The 18,945-nt window shown below is 43.4% G+C and overlaps 1 protein-coding gene across 1 annotated transcript; it reads left to right on the top strand.

The window, feature by feature from the left end:
* On the top strand, nucleotides 1-18,036 carry LOC119255568 (tripartite motif-containing protein 6-like). Its single transcript, XM_054699486.1, is given in 9 exon segments — nucleotides 1-52; nucleotides 10,717-11,205; nucleotides 11,645-11,740; nucleotides 12,396-12,626; nucleotides 15,408-15,430; nucleotides 16,519-16,619; nucleotides 16,876-16,902; nucleotides 17,109-17,483; nucleotides 17,486-18,036. Coding segments are annotated over 8 exon segments (1,461 nt in total). The 5' UTR covers nucleotides 1-52; nucleotides 10,717-10,779; the 3' UTR covers nucleotides 17,668-18,036.
* The last annotated feature ends 909 nt before the right edge of the window (nucleotides 18,037-18,945 follow it).

Below are 18,945 nucleotides of genomic sequence, written 5' to 3'. Positions count from 1 at the left end.
TGAGTCTCCGGGCCGTGGTGAGGCGGCGGCCGCTGCAAATCCTCTGGGCCAGGTCAGTGAGCAAATCCATTTTCGGGTCAGCCGCCGCTGTCCCACTAGCCCCGAGAGCTCCACCCGCCCTACAAGTCGGCTCACGGGGTTCGCGGGTGGAGGAAGAGTCAGGGTGCAGCTCAGCGATGACGCGAGTTTGGGGAGGGCGCACAGCGGCATCTTGGAGCCCGGGGAGACGGTGTGCAGGGCACCCCAGCTAAAGCCTGGTTCTGGAGGCTGACGGCTGTCGGGGAGGCGGCGCTGGAGGATTCGAACCGGGCGCGACGGCGTCCCCGGGACCCGCATGGCTCGGCGGCCCCTCCCCCGCGCCAGCCCTCCTCCTCCGGGGAGTGCGCCGGGCTTCGCGCCGCCGGGAGTCTGGCCCCTCCCGGGAGGGCTGTGAGGCCGGCGGGGGTCGGCGGGGGCGGAGCCCTGCCTCCATCCGCGGGGAGCAGAGCCACGTGCCTTCGAGTTGGTGAGGCCCCCGAGCCCTTGGCGCGCGTACTTGGGGAGCGTCTGGGGTTCCTGGCGCGCGCACTTGGGGAGCGTCTGGGGATCCTGGGCGCGCACTTGGGGAGCGTCTGGGGTTCCTGGCGCGCGCACTTGGGGAGCGTCTGGGGTTGCTGGCGCGCGCACTTGGGGAGCGTCTGGGGTTCCTGGCGCGCGCACTTGGGGAGCGTCTGGGGATCCTGGGCGCGCACTTGGGGAGCGTCTGGGGTTGCTGGCGCGCGCACTTGGAAGCCTCTGGGCTCCTGGCGCGCGCACTTGGGGAGCGTCTGGGGATCCTGGGCGCGCACTTGGGGAGCGTCTGGGGATCCTGGGCGCGCACTTGGGGAGCGTCTGGGCTTGCTGGCGCGCGCACTTGGGAAGCCTCTGGGTTCCTGGCGCGCGCACTTGGGGAGCGTCTGGGGATCCTGGAGCGCGCACTTGGGGAGCGTCTGGGGTTGCTGGCGCGCGCACTTGGGAAGCCTCTGGGCTGCTGGCGCGCGCACTTGGGGAGCGTCTGGGGATCCTGGGCGCGCACTTGGGGAGCGTCTGGGGTTCCTAGCGCGCGGCGCGCCCTCCACGGGCCGTGGTCAGCTTGTCCGGGCGGCAGAGGTGACCCGACCGCGGAAAGACGCCGTCCCTTCCTCTTCGGAGCGCACCATATAGACGAGTTTAACGTTCTCATCCTCGTTGCAGATGACCTCAGTGAGGGTAGGGACATTTAATCAGCCCATTCAATCTCTCAATTAGGAATGTGTGGTTAAGAGAGCGGCGCTTCCAGCCTTCCCGTGTTCACATTCACTTACGTGCCTGTGTGCCCCTCACCCCACCTCCCGGCACACCCTGGTGCTTGACCTTTTGGAGCTTCTGTTTCTTCTAAATATAGGAGGAATATACCTGAAGGTTGGGGAGGGAGAGGCTGAAACGCGTTAGAGACTTACTGGCAAACAGTCGACAGTCAAGTTGTTATTGACAAACTCAATGCTGATTTTTTTAAAGATGCACAGTTTTTGAAAGCAGTGGATAGAAAATAAAGTTTCTATATAAAAGTGCGCCGTGATAAAGGAGACTACTTAGGGCATCTAAAGAAGTTAAAATCCAACAATTTTAAAAATTAGGGAGCTAGAAGTGGAAAATCACAAATGCAGGGAAAAATATAAAAATTTCACGATCCCTAGAAAATTGAGTTAATGGAGAAGGAAACCTGTGCAGGACAATATTTTAAGAATTTGCAAAGTCATTAAATTACTAAGTTTTTGAAATTTCTTTTGAAGTTTAAAAATTATTTGAAGCTGATTATATCCCAATTTAGTAATTATCGAACACCACTTGTTAGTTGGCTTCAGTAATTTAAAGTGGAATATAACCCTACGTTAAATTTATTTATTTATTTATTTATTTATTTATTTATTTATTTATGGGAAAGGAGCCAATTTATGAAATTAAATAAAGTCCAGGGGGAGTCGGCCGGTGAGCGAGGGCCCTGGGCCCAGGGGCTTCAACCAACCAGGCCCCAGCCTGGCAGCCAGGGTTCCAGAGCCTAGGGGGGGACAGAAGTCGGAGAAATAGGGGTGCTGCAGGGCCTCCTCTGCCGAGATGCGCTGGACAGGGTTGCACTTCAGGAGGTTCTGTAGCAAGTCCCTCCCCGCCCCCCCCCCGGTGGCATTCTACGTTAAATTTAAATTTAACGTTATTTTTAAAAAATACTAATGTTATATCCTAAGCACAAGAAGTCCGATTCACTTACTAAAGATGACACCTGTTTGGATTTTCACTTCATTTTCATAAGCGCTCCCAGCTGGGAGGCAGCCCTGCCCATCTTGTTTCTAACTTTTATCCTGAGTCCCTTGCCTGGACCAACCTCTGATAGTACCTGCAAGTAATTTTGATACTGAATTGTGAGCTTCCATATTAATGGATGCTGCCGATCTAAATAAGTCCTTTCTCTAGCCCTCCCCCACCCTTATCTTCACCCCACCCCCATCACATTTCTTTGTGTATTTGAAACCCCAAACTGTATCCAACTGAGAAGGAGGCTGTTTTATATATGACGGAGCTTCTGAGACCTTAATATGCACACAGATCACCTGACGATCATAGGAAGTGCAGCTGCTGAATTGATCTGTTGAAGCCCACACATTCTGCCTGAAGAGCTCTACGGGTTGCCCTTGCAACTAATTAGCAGGCCCCTTGACCTTTTTTCCGGAACCAAGATTTAACTGGTCCCACAATGTCTTGAATTTGGTTCTTTCATTTGCTAATTTGATTCCTTAGGGCTCTGGGGCTGTTAGCTCTGAGAACTGCGCTCGCTCCGCAGCCAGACTGTTCTGGCACAACCACAATGCTCCTGAGTCACCATCCGTAAGCACAGACTTGGCTTTACTCGTCTCCTTGGGCTGCACTCAGCATGGCCTGCTGGTATGTGGGCAACACGCTAACTGGTACACACCCACCCCTTCACAACTTTTTCCTTTCCTCCACGTCAACTTTATACCCTTTGGGAAGAGCTGGCAACTCTTTTATTCAGAAATCTTTCTCTGTCTTGACTATCCTAAAGTAGCACATTAGATAGAAAAGAGATAAAGAAATACAATGGGGCTACAGAATATAGCTTTAATTTCTAGTGACCTTATTAAAAAGTAAGAAGAAACAGGTAAAATTGATTTTAATGTATTTATTTAACTCAGTGCATACAAATAATTGGAATGTGTCATTGATACTTAAAAAAAAAAAACAGGTTAATGAGAGAGTTTAGGGTATTTTTTTTTTTTCATTAAATCTTTGAATTATGGTGTTTCTTTTGCACTAAATCATCCCATTTCCACGTTCCTAGTGCCATGTGGCTGCTGTATTTGACAACAGCTCTAATTTATGCTTAGAAGATCAGAAAGTCAAGTCTTCCATTTTTCTCATTGCTTTTCTTCGGTTTTCTTCGGCTCTAAATAGTTTTAATTTGTACTTTGTTATCAAGTAAGCTTGTAAATCTAAAATATGACATGTATGCAACTTTGAAGAGGGCATTTCCGTCACCCCCAAAATTTCATCCTGTCACTTTGCAGTACATTCCTCCTTACAATCCCGAGCCCAGGAGTCCGCTAATCTGCTTTCAAATAGTATAGTTTTGTCTTTTCTAGAATTTAATATAAATGGAATCATATAGTATTTTTCTTTGCTGTCTACCTTTCACTTTGCATAATGCTTTGGAGATTGATTTTGTTGTATGATTAGTACTGTTTTGTACTTTGGTAATAGATCCATGTATGGATACACCACAATTTGTTCATTTACCAGTTAATGCTTTTATGGATTATTTGCAGATTTTTGGCCATTATTGCTTTGCATTTATGAGGCAAAAACTTTCCCCAGAAATTTGTGTATTCCAAATGCACTTTTGCCTAAAATAAATGTATATATGTATATATTGGAGGAAATGGAGTGGACCTTCAGTTACAATAATACAGTATCACCTTTTTTTATTACATATTATTTTTTAGAGCAGTTTTAGGTTCCCAGAAAAACTGAGGGAAAGGTATCAAGATTCCCCCAGTTCTCACACATGCTTAGAATTTCCTCCTGTTATAACCACCCTCCACCAGAGTGTTTCATTTATTAAAATTGATGCATCATAAGCGACGAGAGAACACAGTTTACATTATGCTTCAATCTTGGTGTACTGTTTTTGGTTTTGGACAACTACATAATGGCACAATGTCCATCACTGTAGTCTAATCCATAGTATTTCATTACCCTAAAAATCTTCTGTGCTCTCTACCTGTTACCCAACCCCACCCCTAGCAACTACTGATCATTTTATTGACTCTGTAATAATATGCAATTCAGGTTCCTTCATGAGTTTTTTCATGATTTGATAGGTCATTTTTAGCACAGAATAATAGATACAGCACAGTTTATCCTTTCTCCTGTGAAAAATATCTTGGTCACTTCCATTTTTGACAGTTATGAATAAAGCTGCTAAACCTGTGTGTAGGTTTTGTGTGGATGTAAATTTTCATCTTCTTTAAGTAAATAAGAAGGAGTGTGACTGCTGGAGCATGGTGAGAGGATGTTCGGTTTGGAAGATATCACCAAACTGCCATAGAAATTGTATAATTTTGCATTCCCAGCAGCAGTGAATGAGTGCTAGCATTTATTGTGTGTTTTTCAGATTTTGGCCATTTTAATAAGTATGTAGTTGTCTTCATTGCCATCTTAATTTACATCTCTCTGATGACATTATGTAGAACATCATTTCGTATCTTACTTGCTACATTAATTTATTCTTTCATGAGGAGTCTGCTAAAGATTTATTTTTTAACTGAGTTGTTTTTTCTTCTCATTGTTGAGTTTTAAGAGTTCTTTGTATATTTAGAATCACAGTTCTATATCAGATATGTCTTTTGAAATATTTTGTCTCAGCCTGTGGCTCATCTTATTCTCTTGACGTTATGTTTGCAGAGCAGACATTTTTAATTTTAATGAGGTCCAACTTACCATTATTTATTTCATAGGTTATGTCTTTGGTGTTTTACTGTTATATCTAAAAAGACATTACCATACTCTGTTATCTTCTAGGTGTTTTATAGTTTTGTGTTTGTTGTAGGTCTCTGATCCATTTTGAGTTAGTTTTGGTGAACAGTGTAAGATGTGTCCAGATTAAGTTTTTTAAATGTGAATGTCCAGTTGTTTGAGCACCTGTTGAAGAAACTATTGGCTCCATTGTGTCACCTTTGACTTTTTGTCAAAGATCAGTTAACTATATGGGGATCTGTCTTGGGACTCTATCCTGTTCCCTTCTTTTGCTGTTCTTTCACCAGTACCACTTTGACCACCATTGTGACTGTACAGTAAGTCTTGATGTTGGGTATTAGTCCTCCAACTTTGTTGTTTTTTAATATTGCGATGGCTATTCTGAATCTTTTTCCTTTCCAGGTAAACTTTAAACTCATTTTATCAGTATCCATAAGCTAATGTGCTGGAATTTTGATTGGGATTGCATTGTGTTATTAGGATGAAGTTAGAAAGAACTGACATTTTGACAATGTTGAATCTTTCCATAAACTCCACTTATTTAGTCTTTTACTTCATTTATCATTTATTGTAGTTTCCATTATGTAGGTCTTACAAGCATTTTGTTAGATTTAAACCTAAGTATTTCATTTTTTGCATGCTAATGCAAATGCTATTGTATTTTTAATTTCAGATTTCACTAGCTCATTGCTGGTATTTAGGAGAGTGGTTGACTTTTGCATATTAACTTTGTATTCTGCAGCCTTGCTGTAATCATTTATTAATTCCAGAAATTTTCGTCAATTCTTTGGATTTTCTATGTAGATAGATGATAGTCTTGTATGAGCAATGATGGTTTTTTTTTCCCTTGCCAATGTGTATAACTTTTATTTCCTTTTCTTGTGCCATTGCATTAGCTAGAACATCTAGTACGATGTTGAAAAGAGTGAAGACAAGGAACACACTCACCTTATATCTAATCTTAGTGGAAAGCTTCTGTTTTCTTACCATAAGTACAATGTGAGCTGTAGGTATTTTGTACATGTGCCTTTGTTCTTTTTTTGCTGACTTTTTTTTTTTTTAATTCTGAGTGGGTATTAGATTTTGTCCAATGGTTTTTCTTCATCAATTTACATGATTATGTAATTTTTATATTTTAGCATTAATTGGTTTTTGATTTTCAAATTTTGAACCAGTCTTGTATGCTTATGATAAATCCCAGTTGGTGGTGGTATGTAATTGTTTTCATACACTGTTGGATTTGATTTGCTAAAATGTTGTAGAGAATTTTTGCATCTGTAGTAATGAGAGAGATTAATCTGTAGTTTGCTCTTTTTTTTCAAGTTCCGTTGTAATGTTTCTGGTTTTGGTATTTGTGGTGGTGTTAGCTTCGTAGAATGAAAGATTTGGAAACTTATCCCTCTACTTTTATCCTCTGAATGAGCATAAAATCTTGCTAGATCACCAGTTGGCCTTTTTGGGACTGTTGCTTGAAGACATTTATTTTGTAACATTAACAATTTCAGGGGCCTCCCTCGTGGCACTAGGGGTTAAGCACAGCACTATGAAGCAATCTGCACCCTCTGCAGAAGTAATTTCATCTCCTGCAGGCCAGAGAGCAACCCACCTGGCAGCAGACCTCTCCTGCCTCGCCTGCTGCTCCCCTCAGCAGTGTATTTCAATCAATCTCCCTGTTCTATTCCTCACTTAGTCTCTGGTGAATCCTCTCATGCCCCACATCTCTAGCCTGTACCCCAGCTCTTGTATGCATAAATAAATAAATCTTTTTAAAAAATTGACAATTTCATGAAATAACACATTTGTGTTCATTATGGTGCCCCAGTGCTGGCATTAAGTTTAACTATACACTCAGCAGTAGGTTATAATTTAATCCCACTATAAAGCTAATTGGTCATCTCTTCTGTTGGATGCAATGCTAGATCAAGGTCAAGGTCAAGAAAGATGGACCTCTGCCTTCATAATCCTACTGTGAGAAGTAGTGGGAACTCTGGCTCCACTGTAACCGAATATCTGCATTTAGATTCCCCATCTACCCCTTGGGCTAGCTTCCTCACCCCTCAGTGTGTACATCTATGTATGACATGGAGACGAAGGGACACTCAGTGTTGTTATAAGCAATTACTGAGATGTTACTTGGAGAACAATTCTATTATTTCCTGGTACATGACAAACTTCTAGTAAATACTAATTGTTAGCATTGCTATTATTAATGTGGCAAAGCTGAGGAACAGATAAGATAGAGGCCCCACAAGTGGGAGAACTGAGGTCCCATTTCAGCTTACGAGGTCCCCAGCAGGGCCTGCCCAGTGCCATGCTTAGTTACGCTGTGTCCCACGAGCTGTTTTTTCTTTGCCTGGGACACTTTCTTGTGCCCTTTATCAGGCCCTCCAGAGGGGAAAATTCAAGTAAATTACAGGATGTGATATTCTCAAATTATGCCCACACTGACCATATTGTATATCACTGTATATCTGCCTTGTTGGGGAAACAGGCCCCCACAAAAAAAATCATGAAATTACACTTGTTCTCAGCTGCCCTGTGGCCTTTCCTATACGTGAGGGTCACACAGGGACCAGGGCTAGTACACCTTCAACTAGGCAGGACATCTATGGGTTGGCTTCTCCTTAGTGACCCAAGTAAAAGTCCAGACAGCCAAGCAGAACAAATGACTAAGTTAGAATGTCTTCTAGCATCTCTAGTTGTTTTAATAAAGAAGTTTCTAGTTTTCTTAACTGACACTTGTACCAGGCACAGAAGCAGCTCAGGTCCTGTTTTCTCACATTGTCCTTAAACGCCATCTTATTAACGCCTCTTATAAACTGAAATAGTGGTTTTTCCCCCCCAGGTTCAAAATAACCAAGAAGATAGGAAAGCAGGTGAAAAAATGACTTATTCATTCGTTTTTGGGTAATATTCCAAAAGTTTATTACAGTTAAGGGTTCATGATTTTATTTATTTATTCTTTTGTTTTAATTTTGGGGTTATATTTTTGCTCCTTGATATGGTCACATGTTCCACTCACTTTCTGCCAAACTACTTGTGCCCATAAACCAGCCAACTCCTCCCCCTGTCCCCTCTGCTAACCACTAAATTCTTTCACTAAGGCCAAGATTTAGTCCTGCTATATTCTGTCTGTGTATTTTTTTGTCATTTATATTACACTGATAAATGAAACCATTCCATATCTTTCATTGTTTTACTTATTTCACCTACCATAATCACTTCAAGGTCCATCTGTTTTGTCCCAAAGCCACAATTTCATATTTTTTAACAGCTGTGTAGTATTCCATTGAGTATATATTCCACAATTTCTTCATACATTCTTCTATTGGAGGACACTTAGGTTGGCTCTAGGCTTGACAGTTGTGAACAGTGCTATTATGAACATAGATGTACATAAATCCTTTCATATTAGAATTTTCATATTTTTTAATAAATATCTAATAAAGGTATTGCTGGATCCATTTTTAATTTCTTAAAAAATCTTCATTCTGTTTTCCATGCCATTTTGCATCCAGCAATTGATAAAATTTCCTTTCGCCACTCCTGCTTGAAGCATAAATGGCCTGACCCCTGGGAGAGTATTTCATTCCTCATTATCTCCCCACACCAGCTGTATCACCACGCAAGCCTTAGGTCCGCTGCATTGCATGCCTGTGTAACAGCTGTGGGGTGGGAGAACTCTGAACTAGATGTCACCAAGCAGTCTCTCCCCTCTTCTTTTGACCACTCATGTAATTTTTTCTTAATGAAGATTTAAAATACATGCTGCAAAACTCACCCTTTCAGTGTATACAATTCAGTGCTCGTTTGTTTGTTTTTGCTATAATCACAAAGCTGCTAAGCCATCACCGCTGTCTAACTGTGGAGTATTTTTATCACCCTAGAAAGAAACCCCAAACCCCATTAGAGTCACTTCCATTCCCACCAGCTCCTGCAACTACTAAACAACTTTATGTATCTATAGATTTATCTACTCTGGACCTTTCATATAAATGGAGTTAGATAATAGTTGTAGCAGGTATTGATACTTCAGTCCTCCCTTTGCCCCAATTTTACGCTTTAGCAATTTTAAGGTACTTTCCTCAAATGCTGTAAGGCCTCTTTAGTCCAGTACTCCACCTGCATCCCTCTTGGTGTTCTCTCTGTGGACTATCATCTCTCGTGTCTGCGGTCTCCACCACCCCACCTGCTGCGTCTCCCCGCTATATGTGGACCCCCTTTATGACACCTGGAGAAAGGTCTTCATCTCGTGGGAGCTTTCCCATGTCCACATTCCCAAAGCCCTGGGTCTGTGCCTAACTTTCACCCCCTTTACCACTGGTTTTCTTTGACTAAGTGTATGAGATTGAGCATAGAACTTTGAACTAGGGCGCTGGCCATGTTAGGTTATGCCGACTCTAGGCCTTGGCATATGCATTTATAAAGTCACTTAGTGTCTTTATTTCCTTATCAAAGGGCCAAAAAAAAAATACTCTTATTTATTCAGCTTTCCTATGAAGGATAAAGAAAACAGGCAAATGTGATTTCTATACCACAACTCATTATAAAAGTCTTTGTTGTCACATTTTCATTGTATTGTTTCTCTTTTTTTTTTTAAAAGAGGCATGTATTTTTATTTATTTATTTGTTTATTTGTTTGTTTATACATGCACTGGGTACAGTCAAGCACGGGAGGGTGAGAGAATTCACCAGAGCCAGAGCGGGGAGCAGAACAGGCAGAAGGACCGAAGTACACTGCTGAGGGGAGCAGGGGCGGCTGGAGAGGTCTGCGCGCCATGTGGGACCCTCCTCCCTGTGGTCGGGGAGAAGCCGGGGATGGAACCGGCGCCGAATAGGGCGCGGGGCAGCTTCGCAAACCAGCGCTCAACCGCTGCGCCACTGGGGAGGCCCTTTTTTTTTTTTTTTTTTTTTTGTTCCCTGAGAAGGTGTGGGGCAGCTATTAGAGGGTAAAAATTTCTTCATGATAATTGCTATGCTTGATTTTGGAGATTAGATACTGGAGAGCAATGTCAGAGGTGGAAAGCTCTTGAAGAGGTGTAATCCTCTGTGGTGGGATAAGGAGGTCTGGCTTTCATTCATTAAAAGTCAGTGGCCCCTGTGTCAGGCACTCTGCGGGGTGGAAGGGCAACAAACAACAGCAACAAACAACAGAGTCTGATTTTGGAGAGCTTATGTCCCAGTGGAAGGAGTCACATAACTACAGGTGTATTTATGTGGTGCTAAGAAGAAAGTAAGTGACTACAGGTGACCCTCTGTGTCTGGGCTTGACAGGGCAGACCCTTCTGGTCAGGGAATGTGGAAGGGGAGAATTGCGTGAAGTCAGAGAGAGTGCAGAGATCTCGGGGAAGCTGTTCCTAATTCAGCTGTTCCCGAGACAGCAGTGTGTTTTGGTGCCTTTAACACTGGGGCTGTGTTTGGTGGGCTCAGGGAAGGTAGACAGATGGTCACTCACACTGGCCACTTCCAGGCCTCAGTTTATCCTTCTGTCCAATGGGAGTAAAAGGAAATCATGAGCTTGCTCTGATGAGGCTAGAGAAATCGATGTCTACTATAAAGAAAAATAAGGCTTTGTTACCCCAGGTGTCTGTCCTCTTTATGCAGTACAGTCAGCCTCTCCTTTCCCTCCCTGTTTTTCACCCTGACTTTTTTCTGTTTGTCTATCTGCCCAAGGTTTTGTAAACAGAAAACACCTTAAAACTCAGGGCTGGGCAAGCAGGAGTCAGGAGAGGGACTATGATGACATCGGCAGTACTGGTGGACATCCAGGAGGAGGTGACCTGCCCCATCTGCCTGGAGCTCCTGACAGAACCCCTAAGCATAGACTGTGGCCACAGCTTCTGCCAAGCCTGCATCACAGCCAATAACAAAGAATCAGTAATCAACCAAGACGGGGTGAGCAACTGCCCGGTGTGCCAGACCACCTACCAGCCCAGGAACCTCCGCCCTAATCGGCACCTGGCCAACATAGCGGACAGACTCAGAGAGGTGGTGCTGAGCTCCGGGAAGCAGCTGATGGCGATTCTCTGCGAGCAACACGGAGAGAAACTCCAGCTATTCTGTAAGGAGGACGGGAAAGTCATTTGCTGGCTATGCGAACGGTCTCAGGAGCACCGTGGTCACCAGACCTTCCTCATGGAGGAGGTTGCCCAGGAGTACCAGGTGGGAGAGCAGGATGAAGGAGGAACCAGTGTCCTCGGCAGGAGATTTTAACTGCGTGCTCTAATCTGATTTCTTTGTAGTCTTCCCATTCAGCTGGAGGATGAACCAAGAAAATGCTTCTCCCCCACCCCCTACTTGGCCAAGAGTAGAGTTTTATCTTTCTTCCTGTTTTGAGTTTGGAAGATAGGTTGGCAATGAGAATGAATGACTCAGTGTTGCATGGATGGCGTCTTTCCCATCCATGGGAGAGGAGGGGAGGGGAGAGACTCCACCTGTTTCCATCCCCTTTATATAAAATATACTTGGCTTTTTTGGTTTTGCATCAGGCCAAGTCGGCTCCATCAATGAGGTCAGCATAGTCTCAACCTCATTCATTCCATGTCCACTTACTGAGATGAGTTAATTCTTGACCCTGTTTGACCTGATATCTTTCATCTAGGAGAAGTTTCGGGAATCTTTGAGGAAGCTGAGGCAAGAGCAGCAGGAAGCAGAGAAACTTAACACTGTTATCAGAGAGAAGAGAATATCTTGGAAGGTAAGAGATTCTTCCTGAATGTCCAGGCATAGGAACCAGGGCACTGCATGGGAGCCCAGGGTGAAGGAGACCGGTCTGTCTGCTCCTTGACCTGGCTGGAGGAGCTTCCCTTGGCTGGGATCTCTGCAGCCCTTCCACTGAAAGGAATATTTTTATTGCAGGGAATTGTAAGGGAATGAGAAAAATGTATCCAAAGGAAACCCAGGTTTTTGAAGGCAGTTAAATAGGAGAGAACCCATGGCGATTGGTGGCCCCAAATTCCTGCTTCTGGGCTTTGTTCTGTCATTTCAAGTTCTGAAACTTAGAATGACAGACAGGTTAGGCACAGGCCAGTCACTCCCAGCTGAAACTCCAACTTGGAAGGGGAGGCTGATGCAAGGCATGAGGGGTGAGGGAGGCTGCCTGGAAGCTAAGTCTCCCCCAGCAATCACGGTCTCTACCTAGGAGACCTAGATAAGGCCGCATGGGGCTCATGGTCTGGAAGAGCTAGAGAACAGAAGGAAAGAACAGGTTCTGCAGACTTATTCCCCACTGACCCCTCCTCTTCCTGCAAGACCGGGCCAGGAACGCAGTGTTGAGCAGGAACCCCCACCCCTTATACAGGGGACCCCAGCACAGTAGACTAGCAGCTTCTTTCTCTTCTATGTTCCTGAAGAACCAGGTGGAGCCGGAGAGACACAGGATCCAGAAAGAGTTTAGTAAGTTGAGAAGCATCCTGGACAAGGAGGAACAGCGGCAACTGAGAAAACTGGAGGAAGAAGAGAGGAAAGGGCTGAGTATTATAGAAAAGGCCGAGGACGAGCTGATCCGGCAGAGCCTGTCACTGGGAGAACTGGTCTCAGATCTGGAGCGACGGTGTCAGGGGTCAACAATGGATCTGCTGCAGGTAGGACTCAGAAAGGTGCTTCTAATTTGAGAGTTAAGGTGGAAGAGACTGACTTTCCTGCCCTTCTGACAAGGGACTGGCATTCTGGTGGGGGCAGGAAAATACATATATCTCTATGTCTGTCTGTCTGTCTGTCTATCTATCTATCTATCAAAAATGCATGTATCTGTATCTCTCTCTATATCTGTCTGTCTCTCTATCTGCCTATCTACCTACCTACCTATCTCCTTAGACCGTTTATTAAACTGTGCAAAGGTCTTAGGTAAAGAATAGGATAATTAAAGGTACAAATGCTAAGGGAATGTCTCATTTTTATTATTTCTAAAGGATGGTTCAAAAGATTATTTGATACTATGTATCCAGCGATGTTCTATAGCAGCATTTATCAATCTTGCACAATTGGTATTTGGGGCTGAATAAGTCTGGGCTGTGAGGGGCTGGCTGTACTGTGCTTTTGGGATGTTTGGCAGCATCCCTGGCCTCTACCCATGAGGTGTCAGTAGCACAGTCCTTTACCTAACCCTCTAAGTACCTCACCCTCTAACTAAAACCAGAAGCCTCTCCAGACCCTGCTGAATATTGCAGCATGCCCCCCCTCCAATACTGGTCATTAGGCACCTGTTTATTGACATGATATTGTGTTGGAATTTTTTTTAAAGATTTATTTATTTATGCATACAAGAGCTGGGGTACAGGCCAGAGATGCAGGGGGGTGAGAGGATCCACCAGAGACAGAGCAGGGAACAGAACAGGCAGACTGACTGAAATACACTGCTGAGGGGGGCAGTGGGTGAGTCAGGAGAAGTCTGCTTCACCATGTGGGTTTCTCCCTGGCCGGCCGGGGATCAAACTTGTGCTACAGAGGCCATGGATTGCTTCATAGTGTGGTGCTTAACCCCTTGTGCCACCAGGGAGGCCCATGTGTTAGAATTTTTAAGGTTACTTTCCACCTAGATTAATTACATGCCCAATTCAAGTACTTAGAAATTCTTTATCCCTTTGCTTTTCCTCTCTTCCCTAGGGCAGAATCATTGCGTATGTTATAACAGAAATTTGAACAGGGCTTTTGAGGCAACAAGAAGTCTGGGCTCTGGTCTGTGTAAGTCGGGAGGGTGTAAAGTGTCAAGTGTAGAGATTTGATGGAGGAGCTTGAAGTGAGGTTGAAATTTGCATTGTTATTTTCTTCGTAAATGGTATGACCGTGAAATTCAGCATCTGTGTACCTTGTATACTCAGTCTGCTCCTTTTTTCGGGCCTCCTTTTACTCTCCCTTTCCTGGTTGAATCATTTCTTGACTTATTCTGGGGCACTTACTTAAGTATTTACTTTCCCCATTGTCTGCTTCTAAGTTTACATCTTCATTTTTATCTTCTTGCCCTTTGTCTTCATCTTTGATGTGGGCTACCCTAAGGCCCTCTTCCTCCTGCCTTTGTCCTGGCCTCTCCAGAGATTGCTCAGACAGTAAGTGTAGCTCTGTAAGACAAAGGGATCGCGATTTATAGTCTTAGTTTGGACACCTTCTAGACTCTCCACCCATTAGTATGACTATCTGGTAGACATTTTTAATTTGAGTGTTTTCTCACCATCAGTTTTTCTAGACCTTGCCCACCATGATCACATTCTTCCTTCTCGTCTCCATATCTGTGTGACATTGTTGCCCATAAAGATTTGATGGTTGGACGCAAGCCTGCAGCTTTCAAGTTCCAGAATGTAAGCCCTCAGAATCAGGCTAATGTGAGAGTATGAGGGTGTAAGGGGAGGCACCCTCAATTGGTCATTAGGGTCCCTCAGCCCAGCTAAGATTGCTGTGATCCTAGATAGTTCCTGTAAGTTGGTACCTCTTCACTTTTCATATCCAAACCATTGTGAGTTGCATTTCTGTCAAAGGAATGAAAAATAGCCCCAATATAGATAAGAGTTATTCCTGTGTTACATAAATCAAACTGTCAGCTTTTTCTCTAGGGTTGAGATATATAGAGTAAAGGTTAGGGAGACCAAATAGGAGACCAGGAGGTAGTTTTACTCATGGGAGGCAAGCAGTGGCAATGATGACTGTGTACAGTGGGTGGCTAAAATAAGTGAAATGAGCTGGCTTAGTTTAAAGCGGCTCATCAGGGTGAATATAAGGTAATTTATAGGGTGGGACTTTGTCTCAATTTGGTGACTGACTGGATGCTCCTATCATTGAGGATGGAAGATAACAGAAGAGCCTTCATGGTTGCAAAGGAAAAGTAAGTCTTTTTAAACATCTTGAGTTTATCATTCCTGCGGCTCATTTGCTGGGATAGATGAGAGAGCCTTGTAGAAGTACAGCTTTGGGGATCATTAATCCATGTATGCTTTGAGGTCAAGCAAAACAGGTGAAGTCAGTAAAGCTAGGTCGGAGGGTTAGAGAGTGATATTTGTGCACAGTGATAACATAAGGCCCTTTGTGTTTGCCCCCGGAATGTACATATTTCAAGAACCAAAATTATGGCTTAATCATGTGTGATTCATAGGTGAAGCACATACATAACATTGCCCAGACATACACACCCAGTGTCAAATAGTCAAAATAAAGGTACTAGTAAATGAGTTGAATTATTTCCCCACATCCCTCTGTGGGGCATCTGAAGAACAGTTTGCCCTGGGTTCTTGGCTCTATTTTGTGGCCTTCATATTGGGACCATCCTTTTTTCCATCATATCAAGGGGCAATTGATGGAATGAGAAACATGGATGAAGCTCTCTTAGAGGACAAGACCTGCTACTCTTTGACTTAATCTGTCTTTTTCTTCCCTAGGATGTGAGTGATGTCACGAAAAGGTATGTGTAGGAGAACATGAGGTGCCCTAGTACCCTGTGATGGAATTCCTTTCCCATAAACATCTCAGTATCTGCTTCTAGCCCTGGCTCCTGTAGTTGATAAATGTCCTGAGAACATTTTATTGACACACATGTTTTTGTTAAAGGAATTCTCTTTGCTTATACATTTTATCAGAGGAAAATTTCTCATCTGCGTTGTCTCTCCAGGCCCAAGAATCAGGCTTGCAACATCTGCCTTTGGCTTCCCTTTCTTTCTTGACTTTAGCACAGTCCGTGTTTTGCTCCTAGTTCTCTCCAGGCTTCCATTTTTCTTAGTTCCAATAAAAACACAGACCTTTGGTCTTGCAAAGAGTTGCTTGTGCCCCAGGACAAAACATGTTCTCTGTCACATACTCTGAAGTCTCAACCATCAAGGTAACAATAGAGTTGCCCACAAACTTGGTGCTCTCCAGGTCTTCACAGCCATGTGAATATGGAGCCTATTGTTTGTTCTGAAATTTTCCACTCACTTTGGAGGTGAGACATTGCCTTTCTCCTTGTATAATATTCCCAGAGAGTGAATCCTCAGCTGCTGTTCTGAAGGCCTTTCTCCCTGGGACTGTGGGGAAATCTGACATCTAAATTCATAGACTCTTTAGAAGAGAACTCTTCACCTGATAGTCTCAAAGCCCCAGCAGCAGGTTCCTGATGTCCTGCCTGTCAGCAGGCCTCAGTAGCTCCTCTTTGTAGACCCTCTAAGGTGGCACGGACACTTTTAAGTGTTTTGTATCTTTTGTAGATGTAGCCAAGGATTTCCAGTCATTATTTAATTTTACATACTCTTTAGGATGTAAGGGAAATCATTCTGTTTTATAACAATAACAAAAAATGAGGTTGTGAGCAGTAAAATCTTATTAAAGTTTATAGAGATGATGAGAAGGTAATTTCAAGTCCAAGTCTTCTAGTTCCAAGACCAAGGCTCTTGCAGAATTATGCTAATTTGAGAAGTATTGAAGTTCACCAGAGGGCCTGGAAGATGAGCAAGGCAAAGGTGTTGGAGGAACCCAAGGTCAGCAGTGTGGGAGAGTAATAATATCTGTTCTCTCTAGGAGTGAGGACTGGACCCTGAAGAAGCCAGAAGCTCTCCCCACCAAGCTAAAGACTGGATTTCGAGCCCCAAATCTGAAAAAGATGCTGCGAGTTTTTAAAGGTGAGAAGATTCAGGGGACAGAGTTTAGATGTGGGATTATTGTCCTATTAAGAAATAAATAAAATAGCACATACAGTTGGCATTTGATGTTCAGGGACAGAAAAGTAATGTGCTGAGGAAATGCAGTTCATATTTAAGGGGGAATCACCAGCTCATTCCTCACAGAATCCCCTGCCTCACCCCTCAGTCAGGTACAGGGAGAGATAGCAGACCTGAGATGGTGGGTGCAACACAACAGTATTGTTTCTTTTTATAGAGTTGACAGATGTTCAGAGCTACTGGGGTAAGTAGAAACCATGCCCTCTTTGAGCTGATGTGTTCTGATCTCCTTTCACATGCTCTACCCTAAACGTTGCCGCACATACTGTTAGCTGTGAGGTATTTTATACCTCCCTGAGCCCCCCCACCACATAGTTCCAGTTGCTTCCATCCACTTCTTGTGTTTCCACGTACCCATCCTCACCTGCTGCTGTTGTTCTTTTGCCACAGTGGACGTAACTCTGAATCCACACACAGCTACTTTAAATCTCGTGCTGTCTAAAAACCGGAGGCAGGTGAGGTATGTGGGTGGTGAGCTGTCGGGGTCTCCTCTGGAAGAACATTATGAATGCAGTGTCCTCGGCTCTCAGCACTTCTCCTCGGGAAAGCATTACTGGGAGGTAGACGTGGCCAAGAAGACGGACTGGATCCTGGGGGTGTGCAGCTACTCGGTGGGACCATTCTCTTTCAATCAGTTTGCGCACAATCGGAACGTTTACTCCAGATACCAACCTCAGAGTGGCTTCTGGGTGATCGGTCTACATCATAGACATGAATACCGCGCCTATGAGGACTCTTCCACCTCCCTGCTCCTCTCCATGACTGTGCCCCTCGCCGTGTGGGCGTGTTCTTAGACTATGAGGCCGGCACTGTCTCCTTTTATAATGTCACTAACAATGGATTCCCCATCTACACCTTCTCTAAATATTACTTTCCTACCTCCCTTTGTCCATATTTTAATCCTTGCAACTGTGTAGTCCCCATCACCTTGCGTCGCCCAAGCTCTTGAATATTCTGCTGTCTCCACTCACGTCTGAGCGGCGCCTTTGACCCCAAAGCTCATCTGAACCTCAGACTCTCCTTCCTGATCTGCTTTTCTGCATCCTCACTCCTTTCCCTTTGAACACTTACTCAGTGCTGGGATGTATATGCAGCGATGATAGTAAACGTCCTTGACTAAACTATACATCCAGAGGTGAGTGAGAGGTGCCTTTGGACATTTTACCATTAAGTTTGGTATTTGATGGAGGATTTTTGTTGTTATTAATATGTGAGTTCAAATTTAGGATGTGTTCTTATGTTCATTTGTTGTAAGTTTCGGTACCAAATGGAAAATTGAATTTCAACAGATTGTCCCTGTATCTATTGAGATAAATAATCTAAGTCATTTTTTTTCTATTATTGGAATACATCAATTTGTTTCAGTTGTTAAATCTAACACAATTTTCTGAAGTAAACCACTGTTATTTTACATGTGTAATACTGGATATGTATTTGCAAATAAGTTGTTTATGTTTTATTTTCCTCTCTATGCAAGAAATAGACCTGTAACTTGATATTATTGTAATATCTTTGTCAGGTTTTATAAAATGCAATGAGTAAAGAAATTGCTGTATTTTTGTAAGTATATATAGGATTGAATGCTAAAAACCATTATAAGGTGGCTTAAAATTCAAATTAAAGGAAAAGAGTCTAATATTAGTCCTGAATACAACCTTTGTAGATCTAAAAATCTAAGGGAAGTAATTGAAAAAAACAAACAAAATTCCAAATCAGAACAAAATGGGGAGAGAGGAAACTAGAAACTGATGATCAACCTAAGGCAAAGTTTTTTCCCAGTATAGGAGGAAAATATAATGTAAAGAGAAAATAAGATTAATTTAAAGCACTTTCAGGAAAAGAACGATTTCTTCCAACTTTTCCACACCCCTTCTCTTTATGTTCAAACAGCTGGTGAATTAGCTGTTATGGCTTTGGAAGAGAGGTATTATAAACCAACTCTGAAAGAGATTATGCAGTAGATGTGAAAGTGGAAACCAATGGCAAGGAGTTGGTTCGAGCTGGCTGTCCAGCATAGAGCCCAGGCCCACTAGTGCCTGCTGAGCACTTCACGTGTGACTCGCCTGAACTGAAATGTGATTACGTGTAAAATACCAGATTTCGAAGTCTCAGTTCCAAGGTAAAATGTGAAATATATTATTAATAACTTTTATACTGTGTATTGCAGTGATAATATTTTGGATATATTTGATAAAATAAAATGTTATTTCACCTGTTTCATTTTACT

The sequence above is a fragment of the Talpa occidentalis genome, unplaced genomic scaffold, assembly GCF_014898055.3.
Source record: "Talpa occidentalis isolate TD23 unplaced genomic scaffold, MPIMG_talOcc4v2.1 talOcc4.3, whole genome shotgun sequence".
Lineage (NCBI taxonomy): Eukaryota > Metazoa > Chordata > Mammalia > Eulipotyphla > Talpidae > Talpa > Talpa occidentalis.
The sequence above is the reverse complement of the archived record's forward strand: the minus strand, read 5'-3'. Positions and strand labels throughout refer to the sequence as shown.